Source organism: Dendropsophus ebraccatus, chromosome 1, assembly GCF_027789765.1.
Source record: "Dendropsophus ebraccatus isolate aDenEbr1 chromosome 1, aDenEbr1.pat, whole genome shotgun sequence".
NCBI lineage: Eukaryota > Metazoa > Chordata > Amphibia > Anura > Hylidae > Dendropsophus > Dendropsophus ebraccatus.
The window spans coordinates 204,126,833-204,148,985 of NC_091454.1; the positions used below are offsets into that span (position 1 = coordinate 204,126,833).

The following is a 22,153-nucleotide window of genomic DNA, read 5'->3' on the forward strand; positions in this document are numbered from 1 at the left end:
ACCACTATTAACCGTTAACTATAGAGAAAATCTCTGCCAAAATGGCGCCTCAGCAGGAGACAGAGCAATGCACGTATTTTGACGCCTGACGGAATGTTGCGTCGTGCCGTAGACGTCCAGCTCTGCTCTGTGATTGGTCGGCGGAAGTGCTGGCGGAAGAAGCTGGGAAGAGGGTGTTAGATTACGGGAGGAGGAAGATGGGGTGGCTGCGGCCCCCGGTGAGTTATCTGCTGCTCGGAGGGCAGGGGCTGCTTCTCACCTTCTCCCTCATCGCCACCCAGAATAACTCCAGCCCTGCCACGTCTCCTGAGCCCAGCAGCACCCCGGCCCCCGAGAAGTGGGACCCCAGAGGACCCCTTGTATTGTGCGAGTACTTGTGAGTATGGACTATAGACCTGAGACTGCTCACAGCTGAGGGGTCGTAGCACTGTGTCAGGTGTAGACTGTAAGCAAAGCAGCCTTCATTCCAGAGATATGCATCATGGTGTAGCAAATACAGACAGGAAATAGATGAGAAAACCTCAGCTGTCATATGTCTATCATTGTCTCACTGACTGTGAATGGACTGTAATGGTATGCTGGGCTGTATATATATATATATATATATATATATATATATATATTGGTATGCCGGGGTATATATATATATATATATATATATATATATATATATATATTTTGGTATGCCGGGCTGTGTGTATATATATATATATATATATATATATATATATATATATATATTGGTATGCCGGGCTATATATATATATATATATATATATATATATATATATATATATATATATATATATATATATATATATATATATATATTGGTTTGCCAGGCTGTATATATATATTGGTATGCCGGGCTGTATATATATATATATATATATATATATATATATATATATATATATATATATATATATATATATTGGTATGCCGGGCTGTATATATATATATATATATATATATATATATATATATATATATATATAGGTATGCCGGGCTGTACATATATATATATATATATATATAGGTATGCCGGGCTGTACATATATATATATATATATATATTGGTACGCCGGGCTGTATATATATATATATATATATATATATATATATTGGTATGCCGGGCTGTATATATATATATATATATATATTGGTATGCCGGGCTGTATATATATATATATATATATATATATATATTGGTATGCCGGGCTGTATATATATATATATATATATATATATATATATATATATATATATATTGGTATGCCGGGCCGTATATATATATATATATATATATATATATATATATATATTGGTATGCCGGGCTGTATATATATATATATATATATATATATATATATATATATATATTGGTATGCCGGGCTGTATATATATATATATATATATATATATTGGTATGCCGGGCTGTATATATATATATATATATATATATATATATATATATTGGTATGCCGGGCTGTATATATATATATATATATATATATATATATTGGTATGCCGGGCTGTATATATGTATATATATATATATATATATTGGTATGCCGGGCTGTATATATATATATATATATATATATATATATATATATATATATTGGTATGCCGGGCTGTATATATATATATATATATATATATATTGGTATGCCGGGCTGTATATATATATTGGTATGCCGGGCTGTATATATATATAATGGTATGCCGGGCTGTATATATATATATAATGGTATGCCGGGCTGTATATATATATATAATGGTATGCCGGGCTGTATATATATATATAATGGTATGCCGGGCTGTATATATATATATAATGGTATGCCGGGCTGTATATATATATATAATGGTATGCCGGGCTGTATATATATATAATGGTATGCCGGGCTGTATATATATATAATGGTATGCCGGGCTGTATATATATATAATGGTATGCCGGGCTGTATATATATATAATGGTATGCCGGGCTGTATATATATATAATGGTATGCCGGGCTGTATATATATATAATGGTATGCCGGGCTGTATATATATATAATGGTATGCCGGGCTGTATATATATAATGGTATGCTGGGCTGTATATATATATATATATATATATATATATATATATATATATATATATATATATATATATATATATATATATATATATTGGTATGACGGGCTGTATATATATATAATGGTATGCCGGGCTGTATATATATATAATGGTATGCCGGGCTGTATATATATAATGGTATGCTGGGCTGTATATATATATATATATATATATATATATATATATATATATATATATATATATATTGGTATGACGGGCTGTATATATATATAATGGTATGCCGGGCTGTATATATATATAATGGTATGCCGGGCTGTATATATATAATGGTATGCTGGGCTGTATATATATATATATATATATATATATATATATATATATATATATATATATATATATATATATATATATATATATATTGGTATGACGGGCTGTATATATATATTGGTATGACGGGCTGTATATATATATTGGTATGACGGGCTGTATATATATAATGGTATGCCGGGCTGTATATATATAATGGTATGCCGGGCTGTATATATATATATATAATGGTATGCCGGGCTGTATATATATATATATAATGGTATGCCGGGCTGTATATATATAATGGTATGCCGGGCTGTATGTATATATATATATATATATATATGCCGGGCTGTAGATATATAATGGTATGCTGGGCTGTATACTGCATATATATATATATAATGGTATGCCAGGCCGTATATATATAATGGTATGCTGGGCTGTATATATATAATGGTATGCTGGGCTGTATATATATAATGGTATGCTGGGCTATATATATATATATATATATATATATATATATATATATATATATATATATATATATATATATATATAGGTATGCTGGGCTGTATATATATATATATATAATGGTATGCTGGGCTGTATATATATATATATAATGGTATGCCGGGCTGTATATATGTAATGGTATGCCGCGCCATAGATGTATAATGGTATGCCCCGCCGTAGATGTGTAATGGGATGCCGGGCTGTAGATGTGTAATGGGATGCCGGGCTGTAGATGTGTAATGGGATGCCGGGCCGTAGATGTGTAATGGCATGCCGGGCCGTAGATGTGTAATGGCATGCCGGGCCGTAGATGTGTAATGGCATGCCGGGCCGTAGATGTGTAATGGGATGCCGGGCCGTGGGGGGTTGAGACTGAGAGAAAAGCTCACACACAGATTTTTGTGTTTTTAGCAGAAAGCAGCAGCTGAGAACTGGGGGAAGGAGACTGAATAGATAATAGCAAGTATGGACGGAATTGTTAGTCTTACCATGGATAACAACATGTAAAAAAGTTATGTTTGAGCGGAATACCCCTTTAATATTGACCTTAGCATCAGTGGCTCCTCACTTCGTGGTGTAGCCTGTTATTGGTGAAGTAAAAATCTGAAGTCCTTCAATGTAACCTTAATCTTCTTCCTGTTCCTCAGGCCGGAGGAGTTCATATACTGCGATGATCCTGTAGACAACACGGGAAATGTGTCCATCCAGCAAGACCTGGGCTACGGCTGCACCAAGGTATCAGAATGTTACAAAATACAAAACTAGAAATAAAGGAGCAGCTGCACCTCACACCTATGGCTGACTCTCGGCTACATTTAAAAACCAACGCCAGGATGTTGGTATATAATTTTGTAAAACCATATTTCTTCATGTACCACGTGTAGGTCCCCTGGATCATATGACTCCCTATGCTAAACAAACACTGTGTCAGCCCTCGACCGCTAACCCCTGCTAATTGGGGTCACAGTGTCCGCCATGGGTGTGAGGTGCAGCAGCTCCTTTTTTTCTAGTTTTGTATCTGACTGTTACATTGTAGCAATCTCCTCATCAGTTTATTGATCTCATCCATGTCTTGGCTGTAATAAAGGGGAGGTAGTCATGAGCTCTAGTATAGAATTGTATACCTCGTGTAGGTAATACTGTCTTCTCGTTCACAGTTTGGGGGGCAGACGTACGCAGAGGTGAACCACACAAAAGTGCTGTGCCGAGCATTGCCGGGCATTGAATGCTTTGGACCTCCTACATTCCAGCGTGGGAACAAGCCTTGCATCAAGTATGTGACTTCACTCTGATCTATGTGCCATACCACTGTTATTTCTGTGTACACCAGGTTGGCTGTCCAGGCATGATGTTATGTGTTATGTCTCTTCATTGAAGCCACATCTGGCTACATCTGGTATTGTAATTCACATGATTGAGACTTAACTGCAGTACCTGACACAGCCACATGACAGTAGACAGTATGGCTGCTGGATCAAACAAAGGATAGGTCACCCAACGCCATATTTGAGAAAACATTACTTTAAAGAGCTATTCCACATGCTGAATAAATCCACCCACCCCAACAACAACAACCCCACCCCTAACAATTCATTCTATACATGTCATTACTTTTTCTGTCTCCTTCCTCCATTTCTCAGCTGCTGCTTTCTGCTGAAGACACAAAAAACTGTATGCGAGCTGTTTTCTCCGCCTACACCTTCTCCTACCTACCTACCTTCCGAGACAGCTGATGTTAACAGTTTTCCTGGTCTGCTAATTATGCAATCTGTAATGCGGGAAGGTAATCTTAGGTCAAGTTGCTGGTGACTTTTCTGTGATTAACCCTCCTGGCGTCACAGAGTGCAGAAACAGCCAGCCAAGGACACTGTTTACATGAGCCGTCTCAGAAAGTGGGGGGGGGGAGATGGAGGGAACAGCTCACATACAGTTTTCTCTGTCTTCAGTAAAAAGCAGCAGCTGAGAACTGGGGGAAGGTATGAAAGGGATTTTCATTCTCACCATGGGCACCAACATATAAAAAGTTATGTTGAAGAGCAATACCCCTTTGAGTTTTTTGTCATCTAATTCTTTTCTTTCTTTCGCTGTATTAGGGCTTGTTCTTTTATAGGACAAATTATAATTTTAAATACCAATCTTGTAGAATACATATACCTTGTTGCAAACCTTTATTGAATGTATAAATAGATGCAGATGACAGACTGAACACAGAACAGCATTCTAGTATTGTCATATTGAGATATATAACACATCAACCCCTTCCTGCATATTTATGTGCTGGCACGTTTATTGATAAAATAGGTACAGAAGCTATGCCCATGCCATCCACAATGGGTCCTGGCTGTCAGTCATAGCCAGGCCGCAACTATTGAGATCAGAATCGTGTTCCGATCCACATTTAAAGTGGTTGTTCACTAAAAAATTTTCTTTCAAATCAACTGGTCCTAGTAAGTGCCAGAGATTTGTAATTTACTTCTATTTAAAATCTCAAGTCTTCCAGTACTTATCAGCTACTGAGTGTCCTGCAGGAAGTGGTGTATTCTTTCCAGTCTAACACAGTGCTCTCTGCTGCCACCTCTGTCCATGTCAGGAACTGTCCAGAGCAGCAGCAAATCCCCGTAGTAACTTCTCCTTCTCTGGACAGTTCCTGACATGGACAGAGGTGGCAGCAGAGAGACTGTCAGACTGGAAAGAATACACCACTTCCTGCAGGACATACAACAGCTGATAAGTACTGGAAGGCATAAGATTTTTTTAATAGAAGTAAATTACAAATCTCCGGTACTTTCTGACACCAGTTGATTTGAAAGAAAAAAAAAAAACACTTTGGTAAACTACCCCTTTTAAAAGAAAAACAAACACATGGGGGGTATAGTCTTAGGCTCCGCCCCTTTTCCCTGGCCGAATTCACTAAGAGGCAAACGCCTTTTAGGGAATCGGACCAGCTGGGTGCCCGAACCTGGCCCTGGCCTGCCAAATCTACACTTCCACCATGTATAGGTTTGGATCATGACTTTTGCCTGTCAGGCGGCATGTCCCCCAATGTAAATAATTAATAAATTTAAAAAGTACACATATCCTTTGTAACGACTATGGCAATAAACTTATCATACAATTTAACCTGCACGGTGGCCACGAAAACTTCAATGTTTGAAAAATGCAGATTTTTTTCAATTTTTATTAATTCAATTATTCATTGAAAATGTACCACTAAACCTAAACCTATGTCACGAAAAAACATAGCATCATCGAGGTTTAATCGCATAAATTAATAGGTCAGATTAGCCCGATCCTGAAGGGGTTAATCCGATAGTTCAGGTCATTACCCTTGCATTGGTATATCTTGTGTACTTTATTCATGTATATTTTTAATACAAGGTAGAATTTTTATTAAATGAGGGATATTCTGGATGACTTCCATTGCTGATGGTCCGGGCCTGCGTCATAAGCAGGGTGGTGGGAAACATCTGAGGATGTGGAGAGGCTAAAGGTCAATCTTATAAGATTCTAGAACTTCCTTGATTTATTCTGCCTCATTGTCCATAGGGGGCAGCATTGCACTATTTATTGGTGAGCAAGGAATATTCCATTCTTGTCAGGACAACTAGTAGGGCATGTTAAAAGCACGCACATATTTCTCTGCTTTACAATGCTGATCATGAAGAGTCCTCCTGCCGGGGGACCTCTAAAGATCAGCGGTGACCCGTAAGGAAACTGACTGGAAGTGCAGCGCCCTCACAGGGGAAATGAGGCATTACACACTATCAGTTCAAACACTAGGGGGGAGATTTATCAAACATGGTGTAAAATGAAACTGGCTCAGTTGCCCCTAGCAACCAATCAGATTCCACCTTTCATTCCTCACAGACTCTTTGGAAAATGAAAGGTGGAATCTGATTGGTTGCTAGGGGCAACTGAGCCAGTCTCACTTTACACCATGTTTGATAAATCTCCCCCTAGATGCCTATGTGATACCAAACAGGTCCCCAGAGCTAGAAATACTCTTTATAGCCGCTCTCTCTCTCTGCCCTGACCTAGGGATGAGGTCTTGATTTTAACCCTTTGACGACCAGGCCAAATTTCATTTTTGCGCTTTCGTTTTTTTCCTCCTCGTGTTTAAAAGGCCATAGCGCTTTCATTTTTACACCTACAGACCCACACGATCCCTTATTTTTTCCGACACCAATTATACTTTGCAATGACAGACTTCCTCAAGTCAGTACAATTATGATAGGTAACTTGTATAACTTTCATTTTATTTGACAGCTTTTAAAAAATGTAAACCTTTATCAGATTTATCAAACTGGTGTAAAGTAGAACTGTCTTGGTTACCCCTAGCAACCAAACAGATTCCACTTTTCATTCCTCGCAGACTCTTAAAAAATGAAAGGTGGAATCTGATTGGTTGCTAGGGGCAACTATGACAATTCTACTTTACACCAGTTTGATAAATCTCCCCCTAAATTTTCCTAAATTGCTCTATTACCATGCTTATAACGCTTTTATTTGTTGATCTATGGGTCGGTGCCATTTTTTCCTCCATGATCTGTACTTTCCATCGGTATTTTACTTGCGTATATTCTACTTTTTGATCCCTTTTTATTACAATTTTTCCAGACTTGTTGCGACCAAAAATGCACAATTTTACACTTTGGTGGGTTTTTCATGTTACGTCGTTTACCGTGCAGGATCGGGAATGTGATAATTTATTAGTAGTTCGGGCGATTACGCATGTGGCAATACCAAATATGTTTGTTTATTTTTATTTATAAAATGGGAAGGGGGGGGGGGGGGATTTAAACTTTTATTAGTGGAGGGGATTTTCTTTAAGTTTTGACAGCTACATTTAAATGGCTTATTAGCGGGTGTGGCGATAGGACCACACCCGCTAATAGCCCCAGCCCCGGTTGCAGAGGGGTTCAGACCCCCTCTGACCTCCCTAACCCAGGGTCGTCAAGGGGTTAAAGGGGTTATCCATCGTTAGAAAAACATGGCCACTTTCTTCCAGAGACAGCACCCCTCTTGTCTCCAAATCAGGTGTGGTTTGAAATTAAGCTCCATTCACTTCAATGGAACTGAGCTGCAAAACCAGCACCTAAACTGGAGAAAAGAGTGGTGCTGTCTCTGGGAGAAAGTAGCCATGTTTTTCCAACACTGGATAACCCCTTTATGTCAAAATTCTCTAATGTAGTATTTTACTTTTTTTTCACCCAGGATATGCCCAGCGACCTCTGGTCAGACAGCAGTTGTGGTAAAATGGGTTACTGTGACCTCTTTGTTTCCTGGTAGAAGCTGCCGCACACAGTCTGCTATGGTTACAATTGCATAGATACAAACATGGTTGGGATTTTTTAAATCATCATGCAGGTTTTTGTTTTTTCTTCACACAGAATCTTTGAGGTGTAACAACACATTGTATGAGCAAAAGTCACCATGGAGTCCGGATCTAAACAGGACGTCCATGTCATAGAGGCAGGAGAAGAACGTGTTAGTGAAGCCTGAATTTCAGACACAAAGAGAAAGCAATGGGAAAGAGCAGGGCTCCTATTTATGGAAGGGAATAAAGCTAGGCATGGAGAAAAACAAAAAAAAAAACCCTCAAGTAATGCATTAGTAGGTTATGTTCACACAGTGTAAAAGTACGGCCGTACTTTGTGCGGGTGGAACACTGCATGAACATTTTATGGGATCCAGGCCGGAGCGTATACACTTAGTATACACTCCGGCCGGGATCTCATACGGCGATGCAAACAACTGACATGTCAGTTTTTTGCTACCGCAGAAAGACCTGTCAGTTCACACCAGGGCCGGATTAAAGGCAGGGCACCAGGGGCACGTGCCCTGGGGCCTCCACCACTAGGGGGCCTCCACCAGCCCACACATGGAAGTAGGGTTTTTGGAAAAAAAAGCAAAGAGTAGAGGATACACAACCTCACACAGAGTGTTGTGTATCCTCACTGTTTGCTGCTAACTATGGCTGCAGCAGCCTGTGTGTCCTGTGACTAATGCTTCTCCCTGTGAGGACTGTAATATGGCTGGGAGACAGGAAACCAGGGCAGCTGCAGGACGGGATACCCTGCTCAGTGTTTTACACACAGACACACACAACACACCTGCCAGTTACACATACATACCTTTTATTAATGCTCACACACATACAGCTCTGCTCTCCACATTGCCCCCTTAATGCCCCCCCCCCCAGTTTCCACAACAATGCCCACATTTTGTGGTGAGACCCACTACCCCCTCAGTGGCACTGTGCACAGTATTGCCGTACTACTGGACAAATAGCCTCTGTCCCCATTAACACATAGTGGCTGCCATGTTGCTGTTATATAGCATCTACATTAACCGGGCTGAAGTTGGTTTCTTATTCAGCAGTTTCTTATTCAGAGGATTTTTATTTTTCCTGTTTTAGCCATTATTCCTACAGAAAATGTGTAATACAGTGGTACCTTGGTTTAAGAGTAACTCAGTTTAAGAGTGTTTTGGTTTAAGAGCTCACAGTTTTTAAAAATTGTGACTTGGTTTAAGAGCATTGCTTTGGTTTAAGAGCTCCCTGAACTTGATGGGAGCACGAGTGGAGGAGGGGCATAGTCTGCAGCGGGGTCTACAGCCCTGTACTCTGACCCAGGAAGTCTCCCTCACCTTCCAAATCATGGCAGATACACTTCAGGCTGGGGCTTGCATCAGGGGACAGGACTGTGGAGGTAATCTCTCCATAGCTGTAACCCCTCTCTCCCCGGACAGAGAGTGCTGCTATACTGTGCCCACATATGTCCGGCTCATTCCTTCATGCTCTCTGCAGTCTCTGTCAGCCCTTGTGTTTCCCATCCTCTCCATTACTGTACAGTAGCTTATAATATCACATATCCTGCTGTTTCTGAATGTTTGTTTAATCTATTTTACATGTTATTCAGAATCATTAATATTTATTTTTGTGGTGTGGAACCAATTGTCTGCATTTCTATGATTTCTTATGGGAACATTTGCTTTGGTTTAAGAGTGGATTTGGATTACAAGCATGCTCCCGGATCCAAGGCACCACTGTATTCATAACCTGCTTGTAAGTGAGGGGCCCTGAGGGGATTGGTGATAAATATGGCAAAAAGGACCCCACGGTTGGCATAAAAATGGGCATCAAAGTAAAAACACAAAATTATGATTAAAAATAAAATTGACTTTGGACCACTGATCTCACACTGATAATACACAGAGAGGGGGGACCCCGCATCACACTGATAATACACAGAGAGAGGGGGGACCCCGCATCACACTGATAATACACAGAGAGGGACCCCGCATCACACTGATAATACACAGAGAGAGGGGGGACCCCGCATCACACTGATAATACACAGAGAGGGACCCCGCATCACACTGATACTACACAGAGAGGGGGGACCCCGCATCACACTGATAATACACAGAGAGGGACCCCGCATCACACTGATAATACACAGAGAGAGGGGGGACCCCCGCATCACACTGATAATACACAGAGAGAGGGGGGACCCCGCATCACACTGATAATACACAGAGAGGGACCCCGCATCACACTGATAATACACAGAGAGGGACCCCGCATCACACTGATAATACACAGAGAGGGACCCCGCATCACACTGATAATACACAGAGAGGGACCCCGCATCACACTGATACTACACAGAGAGGGGGGACCCCGCATCACACTGATAATACACAGAGAGGGACCCCGCATCACACTGATAATACACAGAGAGAGGGGGGACCCCCGCATCACACTGATAATACACAGAGAGAGGGGGGACCCCGCATCACACTGATAATACACAGAGAGGGGGGACCCCACATCACACTGATAATACACAGAGAGGGACCCCACATCACACTGATAATACACAGAGAGGGACCCCGCATCACACTGATAATACACAGAGAGAGGGGGGACCCCGCATCACACTGATAATACACAGAGAGGGGGACCCCGCATCACACTGATAATACACAGAGAGGGGGGACCCCGCATCACACTGATAATACACAGAGAGGGACCCTGCATCACACTGATAATACACAGAGAGGGGGGACCCTGCATCACACTGATAATACACAGAGAGGGGCCCCACATCACAATGATAATACACAGAGAGGGGGGACCCTGCATCACACTGATAATACACAGAGAGGGGCCCCACATCACACTGATAATACACAGAGAGGGGGGACCCCGCATCACACTGATAATACACAGAGAGGGGGGACCCTGCATCACACTGATAATACACAGAGAGGGGGGACCCTGCATCACACTGATAATACACAGAGAGGGGGGACCCTGCATCACACTGATAATACACAGAGAGGGGGGACCCCGCATCACACTGATAATACACAGAGAGGGGGGACCCTGCATCACACTGATAATACACAGAGAGGGGCCCCACATCACAATGATAATACACAGAGAGGGGGGACCCTGCATCACACTGATACTACACAGAGAGGGGGGACCCCGCATCACAATGATAATACACAGAGAGGGGGGACCCCGCATCACAATGATACTACACAGAGAGGGGGGACCCCGCATCACACTGATACTACACAGAGAGGGGGGACCCTGCATCACACTGATACTACACAGAGAGGGGGGACCCCGCATCACAATGATAATACACAGAGAGGGGGGACCCCGCATCACACTGATAATACACAGAGAGAGGGGGGACCCCGCATCACACTGATAATACACAGAGAGGGACCCCGCATCACACTGATACTACACAGAGAGGGGGGACCCCGCATCACACTGATAATACACAGAGAGGGGGGACCCCGCATCACACTGATAATACACAGAGAGAGGGGGGACCCCGCATCACACTGATAATACACAGAGAGGGACCCCGCATCACACTGATACTACACAGAGAGGGGGGACCCCGCATCACACTGATAATACACAGAGAGGGACCCCGCATCACACTGATAATACACAGAGAGAGGGGGGACCCCCGCATCACACTGATAATACACAGAGAGAGGGGGGACCCCGCATCACACTGATAATACACAGAGAGGGGGGACCCCACATCACACTGATAATACACAGAGAGGGGGGACCCCACATCACACTGATACTACACAGAGAGGGGGGACCCCACATCACACTGATAATACACAGAGAGGGACCCCACATCACACTGATACTACACAGAGAGAGGGGGGACCCCGCATCACACTGATAATATACAGAGAGGGGGACCCCACATTACACTGATAATACACAGAGAGGGACCCCGCATCACACTGACAATACACAGAGAGGGGGGACCCAGCATCACACTGATAATACACAGAGAGGGACCCTGCATCACACTGATACTACACAGAGAGGGGGGACCCCGCATCACAATGATAATACACAGAGAGGGGGGACCCTGCATCACACTGATAATACACAGAGAGGGGGGACCCTGCATCACACTGATAATACACAGAGAGGGGGGACCCCGCATCACACTGATAATACACAGAGAGGGACCCCGCATCACAATGATAATACACAGAGAGGGGGGACCCCGCATCACACTGATACTACACAGAGAGGGGGGACCCCGCATCACACTGATAATACACAGAGAGAGGGGGGACCCCGCATCACACTGATAATACACAGAGAGGGGGGACCCTGCATCACACTGATAATACACAGAGAGGGGGGACCCTGCATCACACTGATATTACACAGAGAGGGGGGACCCCGCATCACACTGATAATACACAGAGAGAGGGGGGACCCCGCATCACACTGATAATACACAGAGAGAGGGGGGACCCCGCATCACACTGATAATACACAGAGAGGGGGGACCCTGCATCACACTGATAATACACAGAGAGGGGGGACCCCTCATCACACTGATAATACACAGAGAGAGGGGGGACCCTGCATCACACTGATAATACACAGAGAGGGGGGACCCCGCATCACACTGATAATACACAGAGAGGGGGGACCCCGCCTTACACTGATACTACACAGAGAGGGGGGACCCCGCATCACACTGATAATACACAGAGAGGGGGGACCCCGCATCACACTGATAATACACAGAGAGGGGCCCCACATCACACTGATAATACACAGAGAGGGGGGACCCCGCATCACACTGATAATACACAGAGAGGGGCCCCGCATGAAATTAAATGAAAACTGACAGTTTTTAACACTGAATTTGAAAGAAATGAAACATCTACAAACATTTTCACTACAAATCATGAAAAGCTTGGTGTCACAGCCGTGTATAATGTTTATGAACATTATACTGTTAATCCCCCACAGTAAGGCAGCCATTTGTATGGATGGCTGTGTATGTGTATGTGTATATATATATATATATAATATATATATATTTATATATTTATATATATATATATTTTTTTTTTTTGAGAGGCCCCAAAACAAAATTGTCGCCCGGGGCCTCCACCAACCTTTAATCCGGCCCTGGTTCACACAATGAAGCGAGCCGCTGCTATGAGAGTTCTGATGCGGGCGCGCGCTGATCACTGAGGCCAGAAAGATTATCCGGCCGGTACTGCAGTAGTGGCCGGGAGGATTTTTGCAAAGACCGGCCGTTCCGTGACCCGGCCGGGTCAGGGAACGGCTAGTCTCTTTCGGCATGTGAACATAGCCGTAAACTGCGAGATCATGTTGAGCTCTTAGGGTACGTACACAGTACGCAATGGCGGCGGATAACCGTTGCGCATTATGCAGCCCACACCCACTCGCGGACTGAGGCGGGCGCACGTGTCTCCGCCCGTGTCATAGACTCCATTCTATGCACGGCAAATTCCGTCGTCCGTCCAAAGAATGAACATGTTCAAACCACATAATAATAAACCACTGCAAAGTGCCGCTCAGCAGGTCCTGGGACTCCCGTCGTAAGGCATATTTTTCCCGAATCCTGATGACTTCACAGGTGTGTGTGGGGTGGGGGTGGCGGGGCTTAGAATGCTGATTCCCGCCTTAGTAACTGACTGAGCAGCCACTTCATTAACCGGGTTGTGGCATCGGCTCAGAAGAGATCCCGGCGCTGGGGAGGCACAGGGAAAGGTGAGTAATCATAGTTCCTCCCCCTGTCCCTGCTTTTTAAAAAATAGTCACCAGTGCTGTACTTTACCTTTAATTTAAATTTTAAATGATTTTACCTGTGGGAGGGCTGCAAAAAAATGCCAGTTTGTATCCTTGTATATCTGATCACTGAGGATCTCTGCGCTGAAACACATCTATGACCATCTTATGCATTTGTGACCTATTCAACAGGAAAGGGTTTTCCAAAGCAAACAGCCACTTTAATTTTTAAAAACTTTTTTTTTTTAATTGAAATTATTAAGGGTCCATTTACACAGAAAGATTATCTAAAAGATTATCTGCCAAGGATATAAAGCCAAAGCCAGAAACAGACTATAAATTGAGATCAGGTCATAAAGGAAAGCCCGAGATTTTTCCTCTGGCTTTGGCTTCAAATCTTTGGCAGAAAATCTTTCTGTGTAAATGGACCCTAATTCTATTGATTCTATTAAGCTTCTATTCATGTGATGTTGTCTTCCATCAGGTACACGGGTCACTATTTCATCACCACCTTGCTGTACTCCTTCTTCCTCGGCTGCTTTGGCGTCGACCGCTTCTGCCTAGGACATACCGGCACTGCTGTGGGTAAGCTCCTGACATTGGGCGGCCTGGGCATCTGGTGGTTTGTAGACCTGATTCTGCTCATCACCGGAGGGTTGATGCCAAGTGACAACAGTAACTGGTGCACCATCTACTGACAGTATCCTCAGGATTCCTACCAGAAGAACTGTATTGCACTGCAGCCATATACTTCGTATCCAGCTCTGATCCTCTCACAGCTTGTATGAGAGTCACGGAGGCCGCCTTTGGCGTTATTATTATTTATTTCACAGTATGACTATACAAAGGAAGAAATTAATCCTATGACCCTGGGTTATCTCTGAAATGACGGATCGTATTAAACCAATGCCACATTTGGTTTGTAAAATAAAAAGCTGTAAATATGTTATAAATGCTGATGCCCTGTAACTATAATAAAGTCATGTACCATTGTTTCCTGTGGGTGTTCTGTATGGTTGGAAGATGGGGTCCCTATCCTCTGTGTAAAAAGTCATTTTCTAAAAATTTATTTTAAAAAATCCAGCCATTTTATAAAAATTTGCTTTTTTTTCAATTTTAGTCTAAATTAAGTGTTGAATTATTATTTTCTTTCTCATGTTCACAATTTTCAAAATTTCTTTTTTTTTCCCTGACCGTTTTACAGGGGAGATTTATCAAACATGGTGTAAAGTGAAACTGGCTCAGTTGCCCCTAGCAACCAATCAGATTCCACCTTTCATTCCTCACAGACTCTTTGGAAAATGAAAGGTGGAATCTGATTGGTTGCCGGGGACGACTGAGCCAGTTTCACTTTACACCATGTTTGATCTCCCCCGAAGTGTTAACTTCAAGTGTAAACATTGAGGTATTGCATGGTGGGTTGTGCTCACACAGGGCCCATATTTTGTAGATTTTCAGAATAGCAGAAAATCTGCAGTGTATTCCAGTTGCAGCAAAGGGGATGGCATTTGTAGAAATTCAAAGAAATCTCCTGTACCAAAGGGGTACTCTGGTGAAAAAAATGTTTTGTATCAACTATTGTCACAAAGTTATACACATTCATAAATTACCTTTTTTTAATCATTCCTTCCAGTACTTATCAGTTGCTGTATGTCCTAAAGAAAGTGGTGTATTCTTTCCGGTCTGACACATGGCTCTCTGCTGCCACCTTGGTCCAGAGCAGTACCAAATCTCCATAAAAAGACTCTCACTCTGGACAGTTCCTGACGTGGACAGAGGTGGCAGCAGAGAGCACTGTGTCAGACTGGAAAGAATACAACACTTTTTGCAGGGCATAAAGCAGCTGATAAGTACTGGAACACTGGAGATTTTTGTAATAGGAATAAATTACAAATCTGTTTAACTTTCAGACAACAGTTGATTTAAAAAAAAAATTATTTTTGCCAGGGTACCCCTTTATATTCAGAAGGGTGGCTGAAATCTGCAGTTTTTTCTTAGAATATTAAATGGGAACTATTAGCGGTTAGAGGAATCTAACCTGTGCATACCCCCTTTTTCGCAGGAGGCGCAGAGGATTCGGGCATGTCTCTTACCTTCATCCTCTGCACCGTTTCCTTGAAGTTATTCCATTACTCCACAGTTTGGTAAGACCGTTTGGAGCACTAGGGCACCGCTAGGAGCCCTGCCCCACCCCCATAGTGCCGATCTTCCCCCTAGCTGGCCCGCCCCTTCTAATCATAATCAGTGGAGGGGGCCATATTGCCGCCATGGGGGCAGTTTGCGGTAACAGCGCCAAGGATCAGGTAAGAGACATACCTGCTTTCTCAGCACCTCCTGTGCAATAAGGGACTATCAGCAGGTTAGATTCATCTTACCTGCTGATAGTTCCCCTTTAACATACATTTTTCCTTTAGCAAAAAGATTCTGGGCAGATATGGCTTCCCGGGGTGACTTCTGATTGCTATTGGAGATCACTGGGGTTTTCAGGCAAAACACATTGATGGCTTATCCACAGAACAGCCCATCAATTATAGATCGGGGGGAGGGGATCCCAGTAAAATTAAAACTCCACATGACAGCCATTGGCAGATGAGGCCATTTCCTTAGTGATTATCATAAATGAAGAACAAGCAGCCATTTTCTTGGGGTACAACTTTACATATAAAAGGTATCTGTATATAACAACCAATTGTCGTATTAGTAAAATGTAATTACATCATAATACAGGCGCGTTATACATAGTGTAACATATATAATGCAATGATACAAAAAATATAAAGTTAACATATTGAAATGGCTACAGATTAATGTAAACTCGTAACTCCAATGCCGCATGGTTTTTGGTTTTTATTTTACATAGCTCGAATAAAACTGAACAAATAAAGAATATGATAGAGAGGATATAGGAACTGGGGCACTACTGTATGGACCCCTGACGCCTATTGTCCCAGTTCTTAAGAGAGAGTCCTTTTTTTTGTTAGACTGGACAATGGTTACAAAGACTGGTTCTTATACTGGAGGGCCCCAGGTATCCATGTATTAATGGACAACCCAAGATTTATAATACCTAAATTCCCCTGTGGGGGCACTACAGGATAATTGTTCACTTGCTTCTACGTTCCCCCACAGGAAACAGCTGATGGCTAGGTTTCCTTAAAGTGACTGTACTACCAGGCCCAGGCTGAAGCACTGCAGGCGGGTCGATCCATCCCCAGTGGGAAGAAACCCCAGCCCCTCCATGACGTGACTCCATTAGAATCAATGGAACCCTATCATAGAGGGGCGGGGGGGTTCCTCCCACTAAGGGTGGGTTGGCCCGCCTCCAGTGCTTATGCCTGGGCCTGGTGGTACAGTCACTTTAATAACAACAAAATGAATGTGTAAAGTTGATCTCTTCGGGTATATGCACACTGAGCAATTCTTACGGATTCCGCAAGGAATTGAAGAGGAAAGATTTCTGCTTGAAATTCCTCTGGCAGAATAGGAGTACAATTCAAGCAGAATGCAAGCGGAATTCAAGCCCCATTGACTTCTATTGGATTCCTTTAGATTCCGCTCGAAATTCCACAAGAATTGCTCAGTGTGCATATACCCTATAGGGGCAATCACACGTTCCGTGATTACGGTCCATGCAGTCCGATGTGCTACAGACTGGAATCACAGCACTTTCTGCATCGTCATTCATTATGATGCCGGGAGCTCCGAATCAGTTTAAATGTTTGTCCTTCTGTACAGTAGCGCCAACATTTACACAGTTTCAGGGTTCAGCATTCTGTTTCACAGCACGTCATCTGTATACACGGACTGTGCATGGAACAAGCGAATGCCCACTTAGTCTTTGCATTCAGTATGGCATATACTTTCATCCACTGAAGTTTCAGATACCTGAATAGTTTGGTTCTTGGTGAAACATAAGTTAGGAATATGGAATATGAAATAATGCATAGATGTTGTATTATAATATTAAGCTTCTTAGAGCAACACTCTGGGCAAAGTTGATATAATGGGCCTAACAAAAATTGCCTTGTTGCCTTTTCTCAGCCAATCAGAGCTCAACTTCTATTTCTTAAAGCTGTCCTGTAATTGGTTGCTATGAGTAAAAGACCTAGTTCATTTTCATAACTGAGGCCTAGTGAGGGGCCTGGGGGCAGTACATGACAGGTGTTCTCTTAAACTTCTGCTTCACCCCTTCAGGCCTTTACAAGGTAAAAAAAAAAAAAATGCATAAAATTTTTCTTAGCGTTCTTTTACTTTTTTTTATGTTTACAATGTTTATGGGTATTTTAAACTTTTCAATATGAAAATTTGAGCAGTTACCCATTGTTTATATAGTTAAAGGGGCTGTTAAGGAGTATAAAGTATTTTTTATATTTCCCGGGGGGTGAAGTAAAACTTATGAAGATGTCATACCTTCCCTGACCCCCCACTGCATCCAGTGTTTGTCTGAGCAGAGCACTTTGTGCAGGGATAACACATCACCAGCAACCAGGTAGTGACAAGCTGCCATTGGTTTGGGTTGTGACATTACATAGCAGCCAATGGTGAGTACAATATCACAGGGTCATGCTGGCTGCCGCTCTTCTATGCTATGACATCTCCATGTTTGCCAACATTTAAAGTTTTGACATGTCATAAACTTTTTGACACTTTAAACTTTTGACATGTCATAGAGACGTCAAAAGTTTTGATCGGTCCGGGTCTGAGCGTTCAAACCTGTATCAATCGGGAGATGGAGCCAGGAGAAGATCCCACTGAGCACGGTCCTCTCCCATCTCTGTGTCATGTTGTTTGTCGGGCTCCATTATAAATCCGATTGATCACGTGACACCGAGTCTTCTCCCAATCGGTAAAGGTCTGAACACTCAGACCTGGACTGATCAAAACTTATGACGTGTCAAAAGTTTTGTGAAACGACACTGTCTCTTTAAAACCACAAAATCAGGACATTAAAGCCTTATTACCCTGGGATTGTCCCTAAACCCTGCCCCTTTGTGTGGTACATTTTATGGAATTGTCCTGCCAAAATCAGGACTGTTTGCCTGTATGCTTCTCTGACTTTTAATAGTTCATTAGATGCTGAGAACTCGTCGAACGTCTTTTACGCAATATTCTGCATGAACCAGTTACCTATGGGGCCTTGCTGAAGAATCTGATGAGCAGATAGTGGAATGAGGGGATGAGTTGAAGCTTGCTGACATTTTTCTGTAGGAAAGCATGCTGAAGCGTTGAATGAAACCTGACCCTGACAGGCTTGTTTTATTGTACGGTAAATAGAGTCATGTGCTAAGAAATCGTATTGTTACCATATAGGTCAGTGTGAGTCTATGGACCTGTTGGCAACTGGAAAGCACTATGTCTGGTACACTTAAGAATTACCATATTTCTGTTATTCTATATAGTGTTGAGGTTAATATCGTAAAGGGTTATAAGTCACAGCTATTTTACGCAGCTAATATGCTTATATAATACATCGTAGATAAGGGGGATGTCTGGTTTAGAAGACCCAATTTGAACAAGTCGTAAGATTGCCCATTGAGAATCTCCCATCTATTCGCCCTAGTGGAGAGCAGATTCAAAGAGCATCTCCCCTGGAGGACCTAGCATGTCTGTACATTACAAGGAGAGCCCATGGATTTCGATAGTAAATATGCAATACTTAATTTCCCCTGTGGTGGCGCTGACGGGAGTTGATTACTTTTTTGCCAGGTACTAGGAGATCCCAGTGCTTATGCGATACCCTGTGATCAGCTTATTTTAAGGGATTGTAAACTGTAGACAAAACCCATAAAGCAGAAGTCTTACAGAAATAAAATATTGCCTCCAAAGTCCTTGTGTAAATACATATGTGGCCGATATTTTGCTTTCTTCATATGTCTGCTTAGATTGCCTGTCCACTGATGCACTGTGTTGAGCGATTCCGTTCGGTTGATCCTCATCGCATATGGGATTGAATAAAAGCTTAATACGTAGATCCAATATGGTGTAATGTTTGTGCCTATGGGATAATGATCCTCCCCCACAACCTGTGTGTGAATAGAGTATTCCTGGAAGGACTGTGTTCCCGTTAAATGGGAGCTCAAAATTGGAGCTGACTGGTGACATCCAAGCGTAAACTTCTGTCCACGAGGCGCGGTGAGGAGATCAGAAATCCTAATGACGGAGTGGGACATCTGAACTTCAGATCATGTCAGATGTGGTCCTAGCCCATCTCTTCTGGCACTACATTCAGGATGATGTCTTCATTGCCCCTTCGTACCACGATGGATAGTGTTTCACTGTTCTTCACGGCTTCGCTTACCTCCTCTGTAGTGGCCACCGTTCTCCCGTTAATGCTGATGATGACGTCATGATCCTTCATACCAGCGCTGCAGAGGACAATAACAACAAACGTCAAGTATCAGGGCATACAATGCATTCAGAAAGCCTTCAGAAAATGAAAATTTTCCCCATCATTCTGCACTTAGCACCCCCTAGTCAAAAAGTAGAAACATCTAGAAATCTTAGCTAATTTATTGAAAAGGAAAAACTAAAATATTGCATTGCCGTAATTATTCAGAGCCTTTTATCAGTACTTAGTTGAAGCCCTTCTGGCAAAGATTCCAGCCTCCAGTCCTCTTGGGTATGATTCTCCTCTTCAGATCTTCTCAAGATCTGCTATTACACCAAGCGGTAATTGGCCACATGTGGACGATTATCGGCGGTTCTGGCCGATAATCATTTGGTGTAATGGGTCATATTAAAAGGCAATGATCAGCCGATATGCACAATGTCAGCTGATGTTGTCTTTCAACGTGTTCAATCATGACAGCGTAAACCGCTGCTCTCCTTACTGGGCAGCCTGGATGATCTAAAGATTGCCCGGGCCACCCTCGCCCCCTGCAGGTCCCTGTCTGTGTGTAATAGCAGACAGAGAGCAGGGGTAAAGGAGGAGGCGAGTGCTGACCTGACAGGTAAACGCTTGCTTCCTCATCTTAATTGTGCCGAGTAATACGGCCCTTAGGTTTGATGATGACCATTGGTGGCCAGCCATGTTCAGGTCTCCAGAGATATTAGGGATGTAGGGATGGTATTGGGCTGCCCATGAGCAGTGTGTGGTTTCCTTCAGTCATCACGCTTAGAATTGAAGCCAAAATATTCAGTTGTAGTTGTAGTTTTATTCGGTTGTTTCTCGAAGTCTGAGAGTCTGTTAGGTGCCTTTTTGCATATAGCTAGATTGGTGGAGTCTACAGCTAAGACTGACCTGGAAGTTTTTCCTAACTACACACAGGATTCTTGGAGCTCAACCAGAGTGAAGTGACCATTGGATTTGTGGTCACCTCTCTTACCAAGGGTGTTCTATTCCAATTATTAGCTCTTCAATGAGTCCTAATTGCTCCAAACCTCTTCCATTTGAGAATTATGGAGGTCATGGTGCTCTTGGGAACTTTCAGTGCTGTAGGACATTTTGTATCATTCACCAGATCTAAGGGGATCTGATGACTCGTATCCATGACCTGCTATATAAGCCTTGTCCCTTTAGAAAGGCTATAGACATTTTTCTTGATGATCCCTTAGTAGCGTATCATTCTGAGAAGGGTTGACCTGGGATGACATCTCTGCAACTATGTCATACTTTTAGAAGGGTCTCAACTCTATCCTACTGGCAGATATCGGGGAAAAGATGGATCGGACATGACCGATAGTTTGTTCCCTTAGTAGATAGGCTACTATCAGGTAGCTTAGTAGATAGGCAATAGAGATGAGTGAACCTCGAGCATGCTCGAGTCGATCCGAACCCGAACTTTCGGCATTTGATTAGCGGTGGCTGCTGAACTTGGATAAAGCTCTAAGGCTATGTGGAAGACATGGATATAGTCATTGGCTGTATCCATGTTTTCCAGAGAACCTTAGAGCTTTATCCAACTTCAGCAGCCAAATGCCGAACGTTTGGGTTCGGATCCACTCGAACCCGAACCCGGTTCGCTCATCTCTAATAGGCAACTATCAGGTATCTGCCAGTAGCTTGTCTCCTTACCGACATAACAAACATGCATGTTTGGACAAGTGCGGGGAAGTATTTGGCTTCCGAGATGTGTAGCTTTAAGGACACCTTTCCTGTCATCATTTTAACCACC

The 22,153-nt window shown here is 42.7% G+C and overlaps 2 protein-coding genes across 3 annotated transcripts in view; one reads left to right on the forward strand and one right to left on the reverse strand.

Annotated features, from left to right (window-relative positions):
- The first annotated feature begins 156 nt into the window (after positions 1–156).
- On the forward strand, positions 157–15,034 carry TM2D2 (TM2 domain containing 2). Its single transcript, XM_069966823.1, has 4 exons — positions 157–376; positions 3,568–3,655; positions 4,078–4,193; positions 14,524–15,034. The coding sequence occupies exons 1-4, from the start codon at positions 198–200 to the stop codon at positions 14,735–14,737; spliced, it is 597 nt and encodes a 198-aa protein (XP_069822924.1). The 5' UTR covers positions 157–197; the 3' UTR covers positions 14,738–15,034.
- Positions 15,035–17,395: 2,361 nt separating this feature from the next.
- The window catches only part of LOC138767588 (serine protease HTRA1-like), a 31,144-nt gene continuing 26,386 nt past the window's right edge, over positions 17,396–22,153 (reverse strand). For both annotated transcript variants that reach the window (XM_069945201.1, XM_069945192.1), the window contains one exon: positions 17,396–20,404. In XM_069945201.1, coding sequence (XP_069801302.1) covers positions 20,239–20,404 — 166 coding nt within the window. In that variant the 3' untranslated portion in view covers positions 17,396–20,238. The remainder of the gene's footprint in view (positions 20,405–22,153) is intronic.

Bases quoted from the DNA above. Each gene is read 5' to 3' on its own strand.
- TM2D2 (XM_069966823.1), top strand. From the start codon at position 198: ATGGGGTGGCTGCGGCCCCCGGTGAGTTATCTGCTGCTCGGAGGGCAG. The intron at 3,656-4,077 runs GTATCAGAATGT...TCTCGTTCACAG, and splicing joins TGGGCTACGGCTGCACCAAG to TTTGGGGGGCAGACGTACGC. The intron at 4,194-14,523 runs GTATGTGACTTC...GTCTTCCATCAG, and splicing joins GGGAACAAGCCTTGCATCAA to GTACACGGGTCACTATTTCA.